Raw genomic sequence first — 14,149 nt, 5'->3', positions numbered from 1 at the left:
TTAATGGACCTTTTTGTAGGGGTTGATACGTTTTTCGTAAGGGAAAATCAAGTCTGAACTGTCAAAGTGGAAATTACAAACTTCAGAAGCATTTTTAAAACTAAAACAGTTATACAAGTTGTACATATCCTGCATTGCAGGAAAGTTATCCTGCAACAGGGTGATCAAATTAAGATCCTAGATCTGTCAGTGGCAGGAATGGATATGATAATTTTTCCATCCTTTACGTTATTCATAGTTGTCTTAGGTTATAGTTCAGCTTAGCCCATTCTGCAGTTTGTTTGACCTGCCTCTTTCTCTCTATTGACTCTCAGGTTTGGTAACGTGTGCTCCAGGGTTATTCAGCTGCCCTGGGTCCTACGCCTGTGTCCCTAAACGCTGGCTCTGTGACGGGGAGAGAGACTGTCCTGATGGCAGCGACGAACTGTCTGCAGCTGGATGTGGTAAGTTTTCAATGAGCCTCCATATTAATGTTAAATAGTAAGGACTGTACTGTGGACTTGTCTGTGGCTCTATCTGCTGGTGTGATGTTGCGTCATCTACAGTGCATTCAGAAGGTATTCAGACCCCTTCAATTGATTGGACATAATTTGGAAAGGCACACACCTGTCTATATAAAGGTCCCACAGTTGACAGTGCATGTCAGAGCAAAAATCAAGCCATGAGATCGAAGGAATTGTCCATAGAGCTCAGAGACAGGATTGTATCGGAGCACAGATCTGGGGAAGGGTGCTAAAAAATGTCTGCAGCATTGAAGGTCCCCAAGAACACAGTGGCCTCCTTCATTCTTAAATGGAAGAGGTTTGGAACCACCAAGACTCTTCCTAGAGCTGGCCACAATTTGGGGAGAAGGGCCATGGTTTGGGAGGTGACCAAGAACTTGATGGTCACTCTGACAGAGCTTCAGAGTTAATTTGTGGAGATGGGAGAACCTTCCAGAAGGACAACCATCTTTGCAGCACTCCACTAATCAGGGCTTTATGGTAGAGGGGTCAGATGGAAGCCATTCCTCAGTAAAAGGCACATGACAGCCTTGGAGTTTGCCAAAATGCACCTAATGGACTATCAGACCATGAGAAAGAAGATTCTCTGTTCTGATAAAACCAAGGTTGATCTCTTTGGACTGAATGCCACGCATCACGTCTGGAGGAAACCTGGCACAATCCCTTCGGTGAAGCATGGGGGTGGCAGCATCATGCTGTTTGGATGTTTTCAGTGGCAGGGACTGAGAGACGAGTCAGGATCGAGGGAAAGATGAACGGAGCAAAGTACAGAGAGATCCTTGATGAAAATCGTCTCCAGAGCGCTCAGGACCTTAGACTGGGGCGAAGGTTCACCTTCCAACAGGACAACGACTCTAAGCACATAGGCAAGACAATGTAGGAGTGGCTTCGAGACAACTCTCTGAATGTCCTTGAGTGGCCCAGCAAAAGCCCAGACTTGATCCCGATCAAACAGCTCTGGAGAGACCTGAAAAAAGCTGTGCAGCAACGCTCCCCATCCAACCTGACAGAGCTTGAGAGGATCTACAGAAAAGAATGGGATAAACTTCCCAAATACCAGAATGCCTAGCTTGTAGACTCATAACCAATGAAACTGAAACCTATAGTTGCTGCAAAATATGCTTCAACAGTAAAGGGTCTGAATAGTAATGTAAATGTTATATTTCAGTTTTTTTATATATTTTCTAAAGAACGTTATTATTGTCATCATGGGGTATTGTGTGTAGAATCTACATGAATGGTGATGTCGTGGATTCACTTGATACTTGCTAGCTTCTAGCCGAGTTTTCCACTGATGTTTTCTCTAAAACTACCGTGAGCAAGTAGTTAGTAGAAGAAGAAGAGTGAACGAAGCTCTGAGGCCCCTCTGTTGGCCTAAACAAGCACAACGCGATTGAGACGTCAACCGGTAGGCTCTGCTGCCCGGTCTTTCTTGCCAAGTAAAATATTTCACTTTGCGGTCTGTTTTTAATGCACAGTTAACTACAGGGACATTTCTGGGGACAGCTCCAGCCGGGGACAGGCCACCAAAAATGAGGACGTCTGTTTACCCTAGTAGATTGATGTGGGGAAAAAACAATTGAATCCATTTTAGAATAGGGCTGTAACGTAACAAAATGTGGAAAGGTAAACGGGTCTGAACACTTACCAAATTAACTGTTTGTCAATGTTAAAGGGAAATTTCACCGCTAGACACTATTTGGGATGTTTTTCCAGTCTCCCTCTAAAATGATGAGTTATGAAAAGTGTTTTGGACATAATTATTATTTATACTTTTGCGCTGGGAGAGATCGACCAATGACGCCATCGGTTGAATGAGTATGCTGTCTGATCTAAAAATAAATAAATGGAGTAATGTTTTGTAGCAATTGTTGTGGCATTTGTGTTTCGTCAATTGCAATTGCGAGGATATATTGTTGTCCTTATTCAATAGAGCAATTGGACTCAACGATTCTCATATCTGCCACAAAATTGCAGGGTATCTAGATTGACTCATTTTCCCTGGCTTTGTAAAGATTTCTGCCTGATGAGAACCCTACTTCCTTGTTCAATTATGTTCCCACCCTTGAAGGCTTTTCAAAATGGGGGCGGTACTAGTTTCTATAGAATCACGGGAGCTATGTTACTGTCTGTCTGAGATTGCTAAATAATTACAATGACTGCTTCTGATGATTCCTCTCACCAAGAAGAGCTGGACAAAGTTTTTTAAATTATTTTACACAGGGAAATACAGCCCTACATTTCAGCTGCAATAAACGGAAGAGGAATTGATACAGAGACAACAAGAACTGTGAGGCCGGCAAGCAGCGATGGGGAGCCACGGTCAGACTTCAACTCGTGGTGCATATGCGGTGCTCTCCAGCCATCCCGATGGAAGAGGAATGCTTGTGCTGCAACAAATTCGATTGCCGACATTTCTTACTGGAGAGGGTCAGTGCAGACCCTGTGTGTGTGTGTGTGTGTGTGTGTGTGTGTGTGTGTGTGTGTGTGTGTGTGTGTGTGTGTGTGTGTGTGTGTGTGTGTGTGTGTGTGTGTGTCAGACCATCAAAGTTTTGCACATATGGATAGACGGGTGCTGGAGACGTTTTTCAAAACTTCCAAGCTCAACTGGCGGTGTCAGCCTAGACCAGCTGGACCAGGAGGACAAATTAGTCAATTGTTTTGCTGTCGGTAGCTAGCTAGCAATATAAGCTTTCGTGATTCGTATTCTTCAATGTAGCCACCCTTTGCCTTGATGACAGCTTTGCACACTCCTGGCATTTTCTCAACCAGCTTCATGGGACAGTCACCTGGAATGCATTTCACTTAACAGGTGTGCCTTGTTTAAAGTTAATTTGTGGAATGTCTTTCCTTCTTAATGCACACTCTTGGCATGCTCTCAACCAGCTTCATAGTTTTGATGTCTTCACTATTATTTCCAATGTAGAAAATTGTACAAACAAAGAAAAACCCTTGAATGAGTAGGTGTGTCCACCTTTGTGACTGGAACTGTATATTATAAGCATTAGTAGTATATTTTTCTGCTACTATATATATGTCATAAATTGCCATAACTGTTCCTGCATACTGCTGTATAAACTCACCTTGATCTCCAGAGCAAATAAACATTGTATTGAATACAAGCCATGTCTACTTATTTGCTACATTGACCGAATAATCATATTTTTTATTGAAACATTTTTACTTGCCAGCAAATGAAAGTTGAAATGATACACCAACTCCCTGCATCATTTGTTTAAACAGTAAGATTGTAGCTAGTTACTTCCAAATACATTTCATGAATATTGTAGCTAGTTACAATGAATTGATCCAGGAGTTGAAGTCAACAATTTATTGGTTTCTGATGCAGTAGGAATCATTTAGTCACTGGTTAGTACACTTGTAAAAAAATATTCTATTAAACCTTTTTTCAAACTCCATTATATACATGTGTACAAGAGCTAGCAATATCTATACCACAATTCAATTGTGAGCATATTAGGCATTCTATATTATACTACAACATCAGTCTAACTAAAGATGGATGTTGTGTTGGTTGAATGTTCCAGGCAGGTTCCTGAATGTTCTTCAGCTGGTGAACCTTGTCTTGTGTTGGGCAATGCCAGCTAGTCTTGCAGATGCACTCCATGACCTTAGCCCTGTGCAGTCTTTTCCTCTTCCGAGTCAGATGATGTTGCGCTTGTTCCCGGCTGAAAGCTTTCATACAATGGGTCTACATGATCTGTACTACTTAAGCTGGTGTCGAGGTCATCATCATCGAAATCAGCAGCAGGATTAGTCTGTAGGAAACACAATAGTCAGGGATTGTGGTTTGCTTACAACCAGGAAACATAGAAGGCCTGTTTCTACTGGTGAGATGCAGAAATGCTTGTACAGTATTGCGTGTAGTAAGGAAATTCAAGATTTTTATGGCACCTATTATATGTAAAGAAATATATAACACATATTATTATACAGTAAAAGAGCAGCAGTGGAATTTCGCTTTATTTGTTTTTGTAACACAAGTGTTAAAGACGCAATTCAAATTCCTGAAAAAGGCCTGGGGCGCGTTTAGTTTGTTTCCCGAGCACTACACAGCCTGGGGGGGGGGGAAATGTTTGGGAAACCCTGCTCTAGAGTGCCATGATATTGTCAACTCCAAGTGTAACACTCCAACCATATTTATCACTCCTCCAGCACCCAACAACACATGTGATGACAACTCCTTCCTTTGCCACAACGAAGCCTGCGTTCCCCAGCGTTTTGTCTGTGACCATGATGACGACTGTGGTGATGGATCTGACGAGTCACTTGAATGTGGCAAGTAGATTTGTTGCTTTGTCTTTTAATACCGCCCATAGAGTAATAACTAAGTTATAACATTATAATAAGTTATAACAGAGATTTAACTAATTAATACCTTACTGTAAGTTGGAAGTAGAATGACTTTTCAGTAATCTATCTGGGATCTGCAATGATGTGTTGGCCTGTGTAAGTGTCAGTTAGTGAGGCTGCAGCTCTCTCTTTGTTTTTCTGTATCTGCAGTGTACCGGCCCTGTGGACCTGAGGAGTTTCGCTGTGGGGATGGTCGCTGCCTGCTCAGTGCTCAATGGGAGTGTGACGGCTGCCCAGACTGTCCTGACCGATCTGACGAGCTGCCCCTGAACCTCAAATGCCTGGCCGCAGGTAGTGTAGTTTACTGCTGTTCAAATGCCTGGCCGCAGGTAGTGCAGTTTACTGCTGTTCAAATGCCTGGCCACAGTTACTCTAGTTTACTGCTGTTCAAATGCCTGGCCGCAGGTAGTGTAGTTTACTGCTGCATTGTAGTTTACCGCTGTACTGTACTCTGTGCTGTTAGTACCGTCTGGCCGCAGGTAGTATATTCTACTGCTGTTTGACTGGCCGCGGCTACTCTAGTCTACTGCTGTTTGACTGGCCGCGGGTACTCTAGTCTACTGCTGTTTGACTGGCCGCGGGAACTCTAGTCTACTGCTGTTTGACTGGTCGCGGGTACTCTAGTCTACTGCTGTTTGACTGGCCACGGGTACTCTAGTCTACTGCTGTTTGGCTCTCTCTATTACTGTCAGCAGTCTACTATAAGAGAGGATAGAAACCACACAAAACAATGCTGGGTTGAATATGTAATATGGCATGGCCTATTGGGGACGTGGCTTTCAGATAGTTATTTAACCCGTCTGTGATAGTAAATGTCATTCTGCTTCATATGTTCTTTTGTGTTGTCCACACATGTTGAGCAAAGACACTTTTGAAGCAGTAATGAGTCTTACACAAAAGTATGAGTTTCTCAAGTGCCTGTGCATATCCCACTGTTGGGACTGTTACCACTTTGTCTAAATAATATTGCTATTAAGTGTATATGAATACAAACTTAACATGATGAACAGGAATGACATTTACTATTACGGATGGGCAAAAATAACTATTTGAAAGCCACACCCCCAATAGGCCATGCCACATGACATATTCTTATATAAAATGTATAACATTATTATTTAAATATTATATGACAAAGTGGTAACTCTCCCAACATTGGGACATGCACAGGCACTTGAGGAACTCATACTCTTGGGTATACCTCACTAAAGGTCAGAAGGTAGCCTATCGGTTAAGAGTTTTGGACCAGTAACCAAAACGTTGCTGGTTCAAATCCCCAAGCCAACTAGGTGAAAAGTCTGTCGACATACCCTTAAACAATGCACTTAATTCAAATTGCTTCTGTAGACCACTCTGGATAAGAGCATCAGCTAAGTGACTCAAATGTAAACATGTTAGTACTCAACAAACAGATAATACAACAGACAGTTGAACCAGAATGACATTTACTCTTATGGGTGACCAACTCTCTGAAATCCATGCCTCTACTATGCCACCCCTAAAGTATTCTGCTCTGATCTGGTGAGTCTTAGAATGCAACCAAAATGAGTGGCCAAACTGGCTTTGTCTAAATAACCCAACGTGTATTCTGCAAATTATTTACCAAAATTGGTTTGTTTTTCACCCAGCATTTTTTGGAGTGCGAAAATATAAAGACAGTAAGAGTAAAACTTTCAGAATATCATCAATCTAAATGAATCTCATTTACCAAGATACAGTTTAAATGATTACTATTGTAAATGCTTTTTGACTCACCATTGACAGTTATAAATTACCTTCCAGGGAGTCTGTGCAATGGTTCCTTCTTCATGTGTTCCAATGGACGCTGCATCTCTGAAGGGGTTCTGTGTGACAAGAAAGACGACTGTGGAGACCGGTCCGATGAGAAGAACTGCAACGTGAACGAGTGTCTTAATCGCAGAGTCAGTGGCTGTACACAGGACTGTCAGGATCTTCCTGTTGGATACAAGGTAGGAATGACCACAGACTTAAACAGGCCTTGATGCGTAGCTTGGACAACTGCACATGTATCATATATTCAGAATCATAATCAAGGTTAGGCTGTCTTTCCTAAGGTTTTATGAATTCTAGATATCCCGTCTTTATTTCAGCCAGAGACAGATTTGTAATTGGACAGACATCACCCGCTGGAAGGCTTACAGATATTACCAATAATAATATAGCCAGAGCAATAGAAATGTTTCAAATATGTACATGCAGAATCTGACTTTAATCAAGTTAATTTAGTTTTTTTCTGAATGTTTTGTATTAAGAAGCCTATAACACGGACCTAGTAAAGTGCCAACATTATTATCTCAGTGTGCATGATTCAAATGATTATGTCGTGCCTGAGGCTATATTAGGCTTTCCCACACAAGATAGGAAGACAAAGTTATACACACAGTACAGTAGGATCCTATCATCATTAGGGCCGGTACGATACCAGCATCGCCAGGACGATACCAGCATCGCGATACTCGTTAGTATCGTGGCAAGGAAACGACTTTAACTTCTTTATAAAAACAGCCCTGATGTTGGATACAAACATATAATGTTGTCATCTAGAGTAACATTTATTTATTTTCCAAGCTATATTTGGACAGGAAAAGGCACAATGTTTGCTCACCATGAAAAATGTGTAGTTTTAGTAGACAAGTTTAAAAGATTGATGTTTTGTCCTACTTAACAATGCTATAGCACACAATATTTGACATACAGCAGGATTTTAAAGGACCAAAGAGCTTGGTTAAAGGATAATGTAAAACAAAACATTAGTCGCGGATGTGAAAAGTGATGCGTTGCAGCTGATTTAGCTAACAGCTCATTTACATCTGCAAGTTACATCTGCAGTCAACATTATTCTGACAGTTATATAGTGCACTACTTTTGACCACAGTCCTATGGGCCCTATATAGGGAATAGGTTGCCATCTGAGATGCAACCAGAGAGAAGGACAGTTCTGCTGAGTGTTCAGCGGGGTGACTGTGCTAGTCTGCTGTCTGGCCTGAATCCAGGGCACGGCCACCCACCAAGGTGACCTCGCGGCCATCAGAGATATCAGAATAACACATCCTGACCTTCACTCTGGGCTTTCCCTCCTGCTCCTGTCCTACCCCATGCTCTCTGCATCACAAAGTGACCAAGAAGGACAGACTAAAACAGTCTTCCCTGGCCTGGCTGTCTAGATACTAAAGCAGAGCAGAGCTGTATGACCAGAGAGCACATCAATGAAGACCCCTAGTAGCTAGCTCATCCATCTCTAGGCCGGAACAGATAGATCAGCAGAAAGGCCCTCAAGGTTGGGAATTCTGGATCAGAGAGGCTTAAAGCAGGGGCCAGTAACAGCTGATATAAGCATTTTGAGTTATTTTGGGCTGGAGTTGCTGAACTGCACCAATTGTATAAAAAAAAATTGTTAGCTCTTGAGCTATGACATTTATGTCACCATACTGATTCCGCTCTGTTTTTATTGGTCTTGTGTGTAACTTTGTGAGTAGATCTACTGGCACATTGATGAGCTATACAGCAAATTATCCAGTATTACATTAAATCAACACTGAAAGAGTAGGACCATATACACACTGAAATGAGTGTCAAATTAACACACTGCTTAGTGTAATACCTTGTTAAAATATTTCCCAGAATGCCTTGCCTTTTGAGTGAATCATAGAGTTATCAACCATTATTGTATTTGTTATTGACAGAGACATTGCTGTTGCATTGCCAGCAGCATACCATTCTGTGTCCCACTGCTGGCTTGCTTCTGAAGCTAAGCAGGGTTGTCCTGATCAGTCCCTAGATGGGAGACCAGATGCTCCTGAAAGTGATGTTGGAGGGCCAGTAAGAGGCACTCTTTGCTCTGGTCTAAAATAATATCACGATGCCCCAGGGCAGTGATTAAGGACATTGGCCTGTATAGGGTACTGTCTTTTGGATGGGATGTTAAACAGGTGCCCTGACTCTCTATGGTCACAAAAGAGCCAATGGCACTTATCGTAAGAGTAGGGATGTTAACCCTGGTGTCCTGGCCTTCATACCATCATGGTCACCTAATCATCCCCATCATCCCTAATTGGCTCATTCATCCCACGTCTTCTTCCGTGTAACTATTCCTCAGTTCGTTGCTTTAAATTAGAATGTGTTCAGTCAATTTACCTGGTAAAATAAGGGTTAAGTAAAACGAAACAAATAATTGCATTCATCCATTTTCAGTCCTATGGACTTCCCCAAGTGAGATCCTAAGTGAATATGTTATCATAAAATGTTTATTTTATTTAACACAATGCCGTACGCCACGTGTCAAACTCATTCCGTGGAGGGCCGAGTCTGCGGGTTTTCGATCCGGGTTTTCGCTTCCTTGTACTTGATTCATAAGTTGAGGTCACTAATTATAAATGAACTCCCCTCACCTGATTTTCTAGGTATTCATTGAAAGGGAAAAAACCCCAGCAAACACTAGGCTCTACATTGAATGAGTTTGACACCCTGTCATACGCATTTCATAAGGTCTCATTTTGAGGGCCTAGTTTTACCCTACAGAGGTCTGAAACAAATTGTGTTTTTATTTTACCTTTATGTAACTAGGCAAGTCAGTTAAGAACAAATTCTTATTTTCAGTTAACTGCCTTGTTCAGGGGCAGAACAACAGATTTTTACCTTTTTGGCTCTGGGATTCGATCTTGCAAACGCTCTAACCGCTAGGCTACCAAAACAACTAATCGAATCAATGTGATACTAAAACCACACCCATCATTATCATATTTCCCAACATTGTTTATTGCAGGTTGAGTTTTGTAATTGTTCAAGAAATACGTTTCTACGTTACAAGCTAAATTCCAATTGGAATTATGAATCACTTTGCAAGCCTGCACAATGTGACTTGCTGACCTGATGTGGCCTGTAGACCTTGAGTTCCATGGCAACTGTATTATACCCTTACAAAAAAAGGTTTGATTACAGCTGAGTCGTTGTGGGTAGGTCTCTAAGAGCCTTTGCACGCCTGTATTGTACAATATTTTCCCATTATTCTTTTTACACTTTTCAAGCTGGTTGTTGATCATTGCTAGAAATCAATTTTCAAGTCTTGCCATAGATTAAGCCTATTTAAGTCAAAACTGTAACTAGGCCACCCAGGGACATTCAATATCATCTTGGTAAGCAACTCCAGTGTATATTTGGCCTTCTGTTTTAGGTTATTATCCTGCCTAAAGGTGAAATCATCTCCCAGTGTCTGTTGGAATGAAGACTGAACCAGGTTTTCCTCTAGGATTTTGCATGTGCTTAGCTGTATTCTTTTTCTTTTCATCATAAAAACCACCCCAGTCCTTGCCGATGACAAGCATACTCATAACATTATTCAGCCACCACTATGCTTGAAAATATAAAGAGTGGTACTCAGTGATATGTTGTGTTGGATTTGCCCCAAACATAACCATTTTTATTCAGGACAAGTGTTAGTTTCTTTGCCACATTCTTTGCAGTATTACTTAAGTGCCTTGTTCTAAACAGGTAGTGGTGTGTATTCATGGATGCCAAGGGAAGCCAGGCTTCCCAAAATATTTGACCAATAACATTTTTTAAGTTATAAAATAATTTATCTTTCATCTCTGAGTTTGAGTTGATTTATTTTTATTTTTACAGGGACAGTGCACATTACTCAACGTTTCAGTGAAAGTGTCGCTTTTAGCCAGCCGGCTAATGTTCAACCTCAGTCTCTGGGCAGGTTATTAGAGAGAATTGGGCCAGTAACCAAAAGGTTGCTAGATCGAATCCCTGAGCTGACAAGTTAAAAATCTGTTGTTCTGCCCCTGAACAAGGTAGTTAACCCACTGTTCCTAGGCTGTCATTGTAAATAAAAATTTGTTCTTAACTGACTTGCCTAGTTAAATAAAGGTAAAATAAAATAATTGATTGAATATGTCCGTAAACACACCAGCCAGCTGGTCTGCACATGCTTGGAGGACGCGTCTAGGGATGCCGTCTGGGCCGGCAGCCTTGCGAGGGTTAACACGTTGAAATGTTTAACTCACGTTGACTGCGTTGAAGGAGAGCCCGCAGGTTTTGGTAGCGGGCCATGTCAGTGGCACTGTATTGCACTCAAAGCGAGCAAAGAAGCTGTTTAGTATGTCTGGGAACAAGACATCATGGTCCACGACGGGGCTTCTTTTTGTAATCTGTGATTGACTGTAGACCCTGCCACATACCTCTCGTGTCTGAGCCGTTGAATTGCGACTCTACTTTGTCTCTTTACTGACGCTTCGCTTGTTTGATTGGCTTGCGGAGGGAATGGCTACACTGTTTATATTCGGTCATGTTTCCGGTTGCCTTGCCATGATTAAAAGCAGTGGTTCGCGCTTTCAGTTTTGCGCAAATGCTGCCATCAATGCACAGTTTCTGGTTGGGTAAGGTTTTAATAGTCACCGTGGGTTCAACATCACCAATGCACTTGCTAATAAACTCGCTCACTGAATCAGCATATACATCAATGTTGTTGTCCTCTGCCATCCGGAACATATCCCAGTCCACGTGATCGAAGCAGTCTTGAAGCGTGGAATCAGATTGGTCAGACCAGCTTTGAACAGACCTGAGTATGGGCGTTTGCTGTTTTAGTTTCTGTCTATAGGCTGGGAGCAACAAAATGGAGTTGGAGTTGCAATGTACTGGAGATAAATGCATAAAAATCATCCAAGTGAAGATAGCAGCGACCCCCAGTCTCTCAGTATGTGTAGCCAAAGTATTTGATGCTGTCTGGAACAAAAGAGTATGACATGTTGCCACCTTGGCATTTGATTGATTGATGCCAGCAAGCATTTGGCCTACCTTGATAAACAAATTATAAATTATTACAAATTATTATTATTGGACCATGCTGGTCATTTATGAACATTTGAACATCTTGGCCATGTTCTGTTATAATCTCCACCCGGCACAGCCAGAAGAGGACTGGCCACCCCACATAGCCTGGTTCCTCTCTAGGTTTCTTCCTAGGTTTTGGCCTTCCTAGGGAGTTTTTCCTAGCCACCGTGCTTCTACACCTGCATTGCTTGCTGTTTGGGGTTTTAGGCTGGGTTTCTGTACAGCACTTTGAGATATCAGCTGATGTATGAAGGGCTATATAAATAAATTTGATTTGATACAATAATTTGCCAATCAGACCTTTGCTGGCATGTCTTGTGGGGTATGCATGAGCTGTATGCTAGTAGCTTGAACAGACACCTCTGCATGTCAACACTTCTTACAAAAACAAGTAGTGATGAAATCAATCTCTCCTCTACATACATGTTAGCTGTCCATGTACATTTATGGGCCAGCCTTGCTGCCCTGTTCTGAGCCAATTGTAATTTTCCGAGGTCCCTCTTTGTGGCACCTGAACACACGCCTGAACAGTAGTCCAGGTGCAACAAAACTAGAGCCTGTAGGACCTGCCTTATTGATAGTGTTGTTAAAAAAGTAGTGCATCAATTTATTATGGACAGACTTCTCCCCATATTAGCTCCTGTTGTATCAACATGACCATGACAGTTTACTATCCAGGGTTAATCCAAGCAGTTTAATCATGTCAATTTGCTCAATTTCCACATTACTTAATACAATGTTTAGTTCAGGTTTAGGGTTTAGTGAATGATTTGTCCCAAATACAATGCTTTTAGTTTTTTTTTTAATATATAGTACTTATTCCTTGCCACCCATTCTGAAACGTACTGCAGATCTTTAAGTGCTGCAGTGATTTCACTCGCTGTAGTAGCAAATGTGTATAGTGTTGAGCCATCCACATACATATATACACTGGCTTTACTCAGGGCATGGCATTAGTAAAGATTTTTACATGTAAGGGGCCTAGACAGCTGTCGTGGGGAATTCCTGATTCTACCTGGATTATATTGGGGAGGCTTCCATTAAAGAACACCCTCTGTGTTCTGTTTATTGTTTTGTTTATTTATTTATCTGTTTATTTATCTTTATCCAAAATATAGCAAGGGGGTGTAAAGCCATAACACACGTTTTTCCATCAGCAGACTATGAGCGATAATGTCAAAAGCCGCACCAAGTCCAACAAAACAGCTCACACAATCTTCCTATCATCAATTTTCAATTTATGTAAGTGCCATGCTTGTTGAATGTCCTTCACTATAAGTGTGCTGAAAGTCTGTTGTCAATTTGTTAACAGTAAAATAGCATTGTATCTGGTCAAACACAATTTTATGGTTAGCAATTTGAAACGGTAAAGGGAGCTGTACTATTCTTGGGTAGCGGAATTACTTTTGCTTCCCTACAGGCTTGAGGGCACACACTTTCTAGTAGGCTTAGATTGAAAATATAGGAAATGGGAGTGTCAATATCGTCCGCTATTACCCTCAGTAAAAAAAAAATCCCATTTATTTGGTAATTCCAAAATATAATAGATGTTAAAATGTCAAATAAAATGTAGTTCAACTTCTAAATAATCAATCATTCAAAGAATAAATAATCAATCCAACTTAAATTAATCAAATCAAAAGAAAAACAAACAATTTCCCCAGAAAACAAAAAACAAATGCATTCAAACAAATAACATTTAACAATCATCAGTCAGTCATGGTTGGTCTGATGGAGTGGTTCACTGTGTGTTTGTGTCTTTGTGTTGGGGTAGGGGAAGGTGTAGGGTCTGAGCTGGCAGTTGCTGGATGAAGTTGGCAGTTGTGGTTGGTCGGTGCTGTATCTAGGGTGTAGTGGAAATTTCCTGCATTTACCAAATCATGAAAGCAAACCACACACAAGTCAGAGTTATCATAAAGTCCATCTTTAATTATATGAGCTCCATCACAACCCTGTGACTCTCAGATCAATTCAGTGTCTATAAATGAATTATCTGAGAGTGCTTACAAAACAGTTCTTAGTATCATTTATAGCCAAGACACACCAGTCTCAACTCACATGACGAAAAACAGATCTTAGGAACATTACAAAGGAAGACTTTACTTGAGAGAGGAGTATCCCATAGCCAGACAGCATTAGCTATAAATTATCGTTCAGTTTGCTCTCCTAAAACGAGGTTCTACTTCTCGTTCTTGGTACAACATAGTACCAAGACATTAGGATATATATCAATTGTCATTTTAGACACTCCCATTCTGGACAAGCTCACGGGACACAGTGACTGGCACACAGACATTGTGGAGCCAAGAGATAATTGGTTCCCCCTCAATCATCCCTTCACATGGTTTAAAAGATATGTTTACATATGAAGACAAGCTTGACCTCTCCCCTCTCTGCGGCCCAAGTAACTGAACCCA

General features: G+C 41.3%; 1 protein-coding gene across 2 annotated transcripts in view; it reads left to right on the top strand.

Moving 5' to 3' along the window:
* LOC110502094 (low-density lipoprotein receptor-related protein 1B-like) overlaps positions 1–14,149 on the top strand; it is a 225,377-nt gene that overhangs the window by 127,456 nt on the left and 83,772 nt on the right. For both annotated transcript variants that reach the window (XM_090216050.1, XM_090216049.1), the window contains exons 42-45: positions 315–443; positions 4,680–4,802; positions 5,028–5,168; positions 6,660–6,847. In XM_090216050.1, coding sequence (XP_090072176.1) covers positions 315–443; positions 4,680–4,802; positions 5,028–5,168; positions 6,660–6,847 — 581 coding nt within the window. The remainder of the gene's footprint in view (positions 1–314; positions 444–4,679; positions 4,803–5,027; positions 5,169–6,659; positions 6,848–14,149) is intronic.

Source organism: Oncorhynchus mykiss, chromosome 22 (assembly GCF_057628025.1).
Source record: "Oncorhynchus mykiss isolate SJ-2025 chromosome 22, ASM5762802v1, whole genome shotgun sequence".
Lineage (NCBI taxonomy): Eukaryota > Metazoa > Chordata > Actinopteri > Salmoniformes > Salmonidae > Oncorhynchus > Oncorhynchus mykiss.
This window is presented reverse-complemented; position numbering and strand designations above follow the sequence as displayed.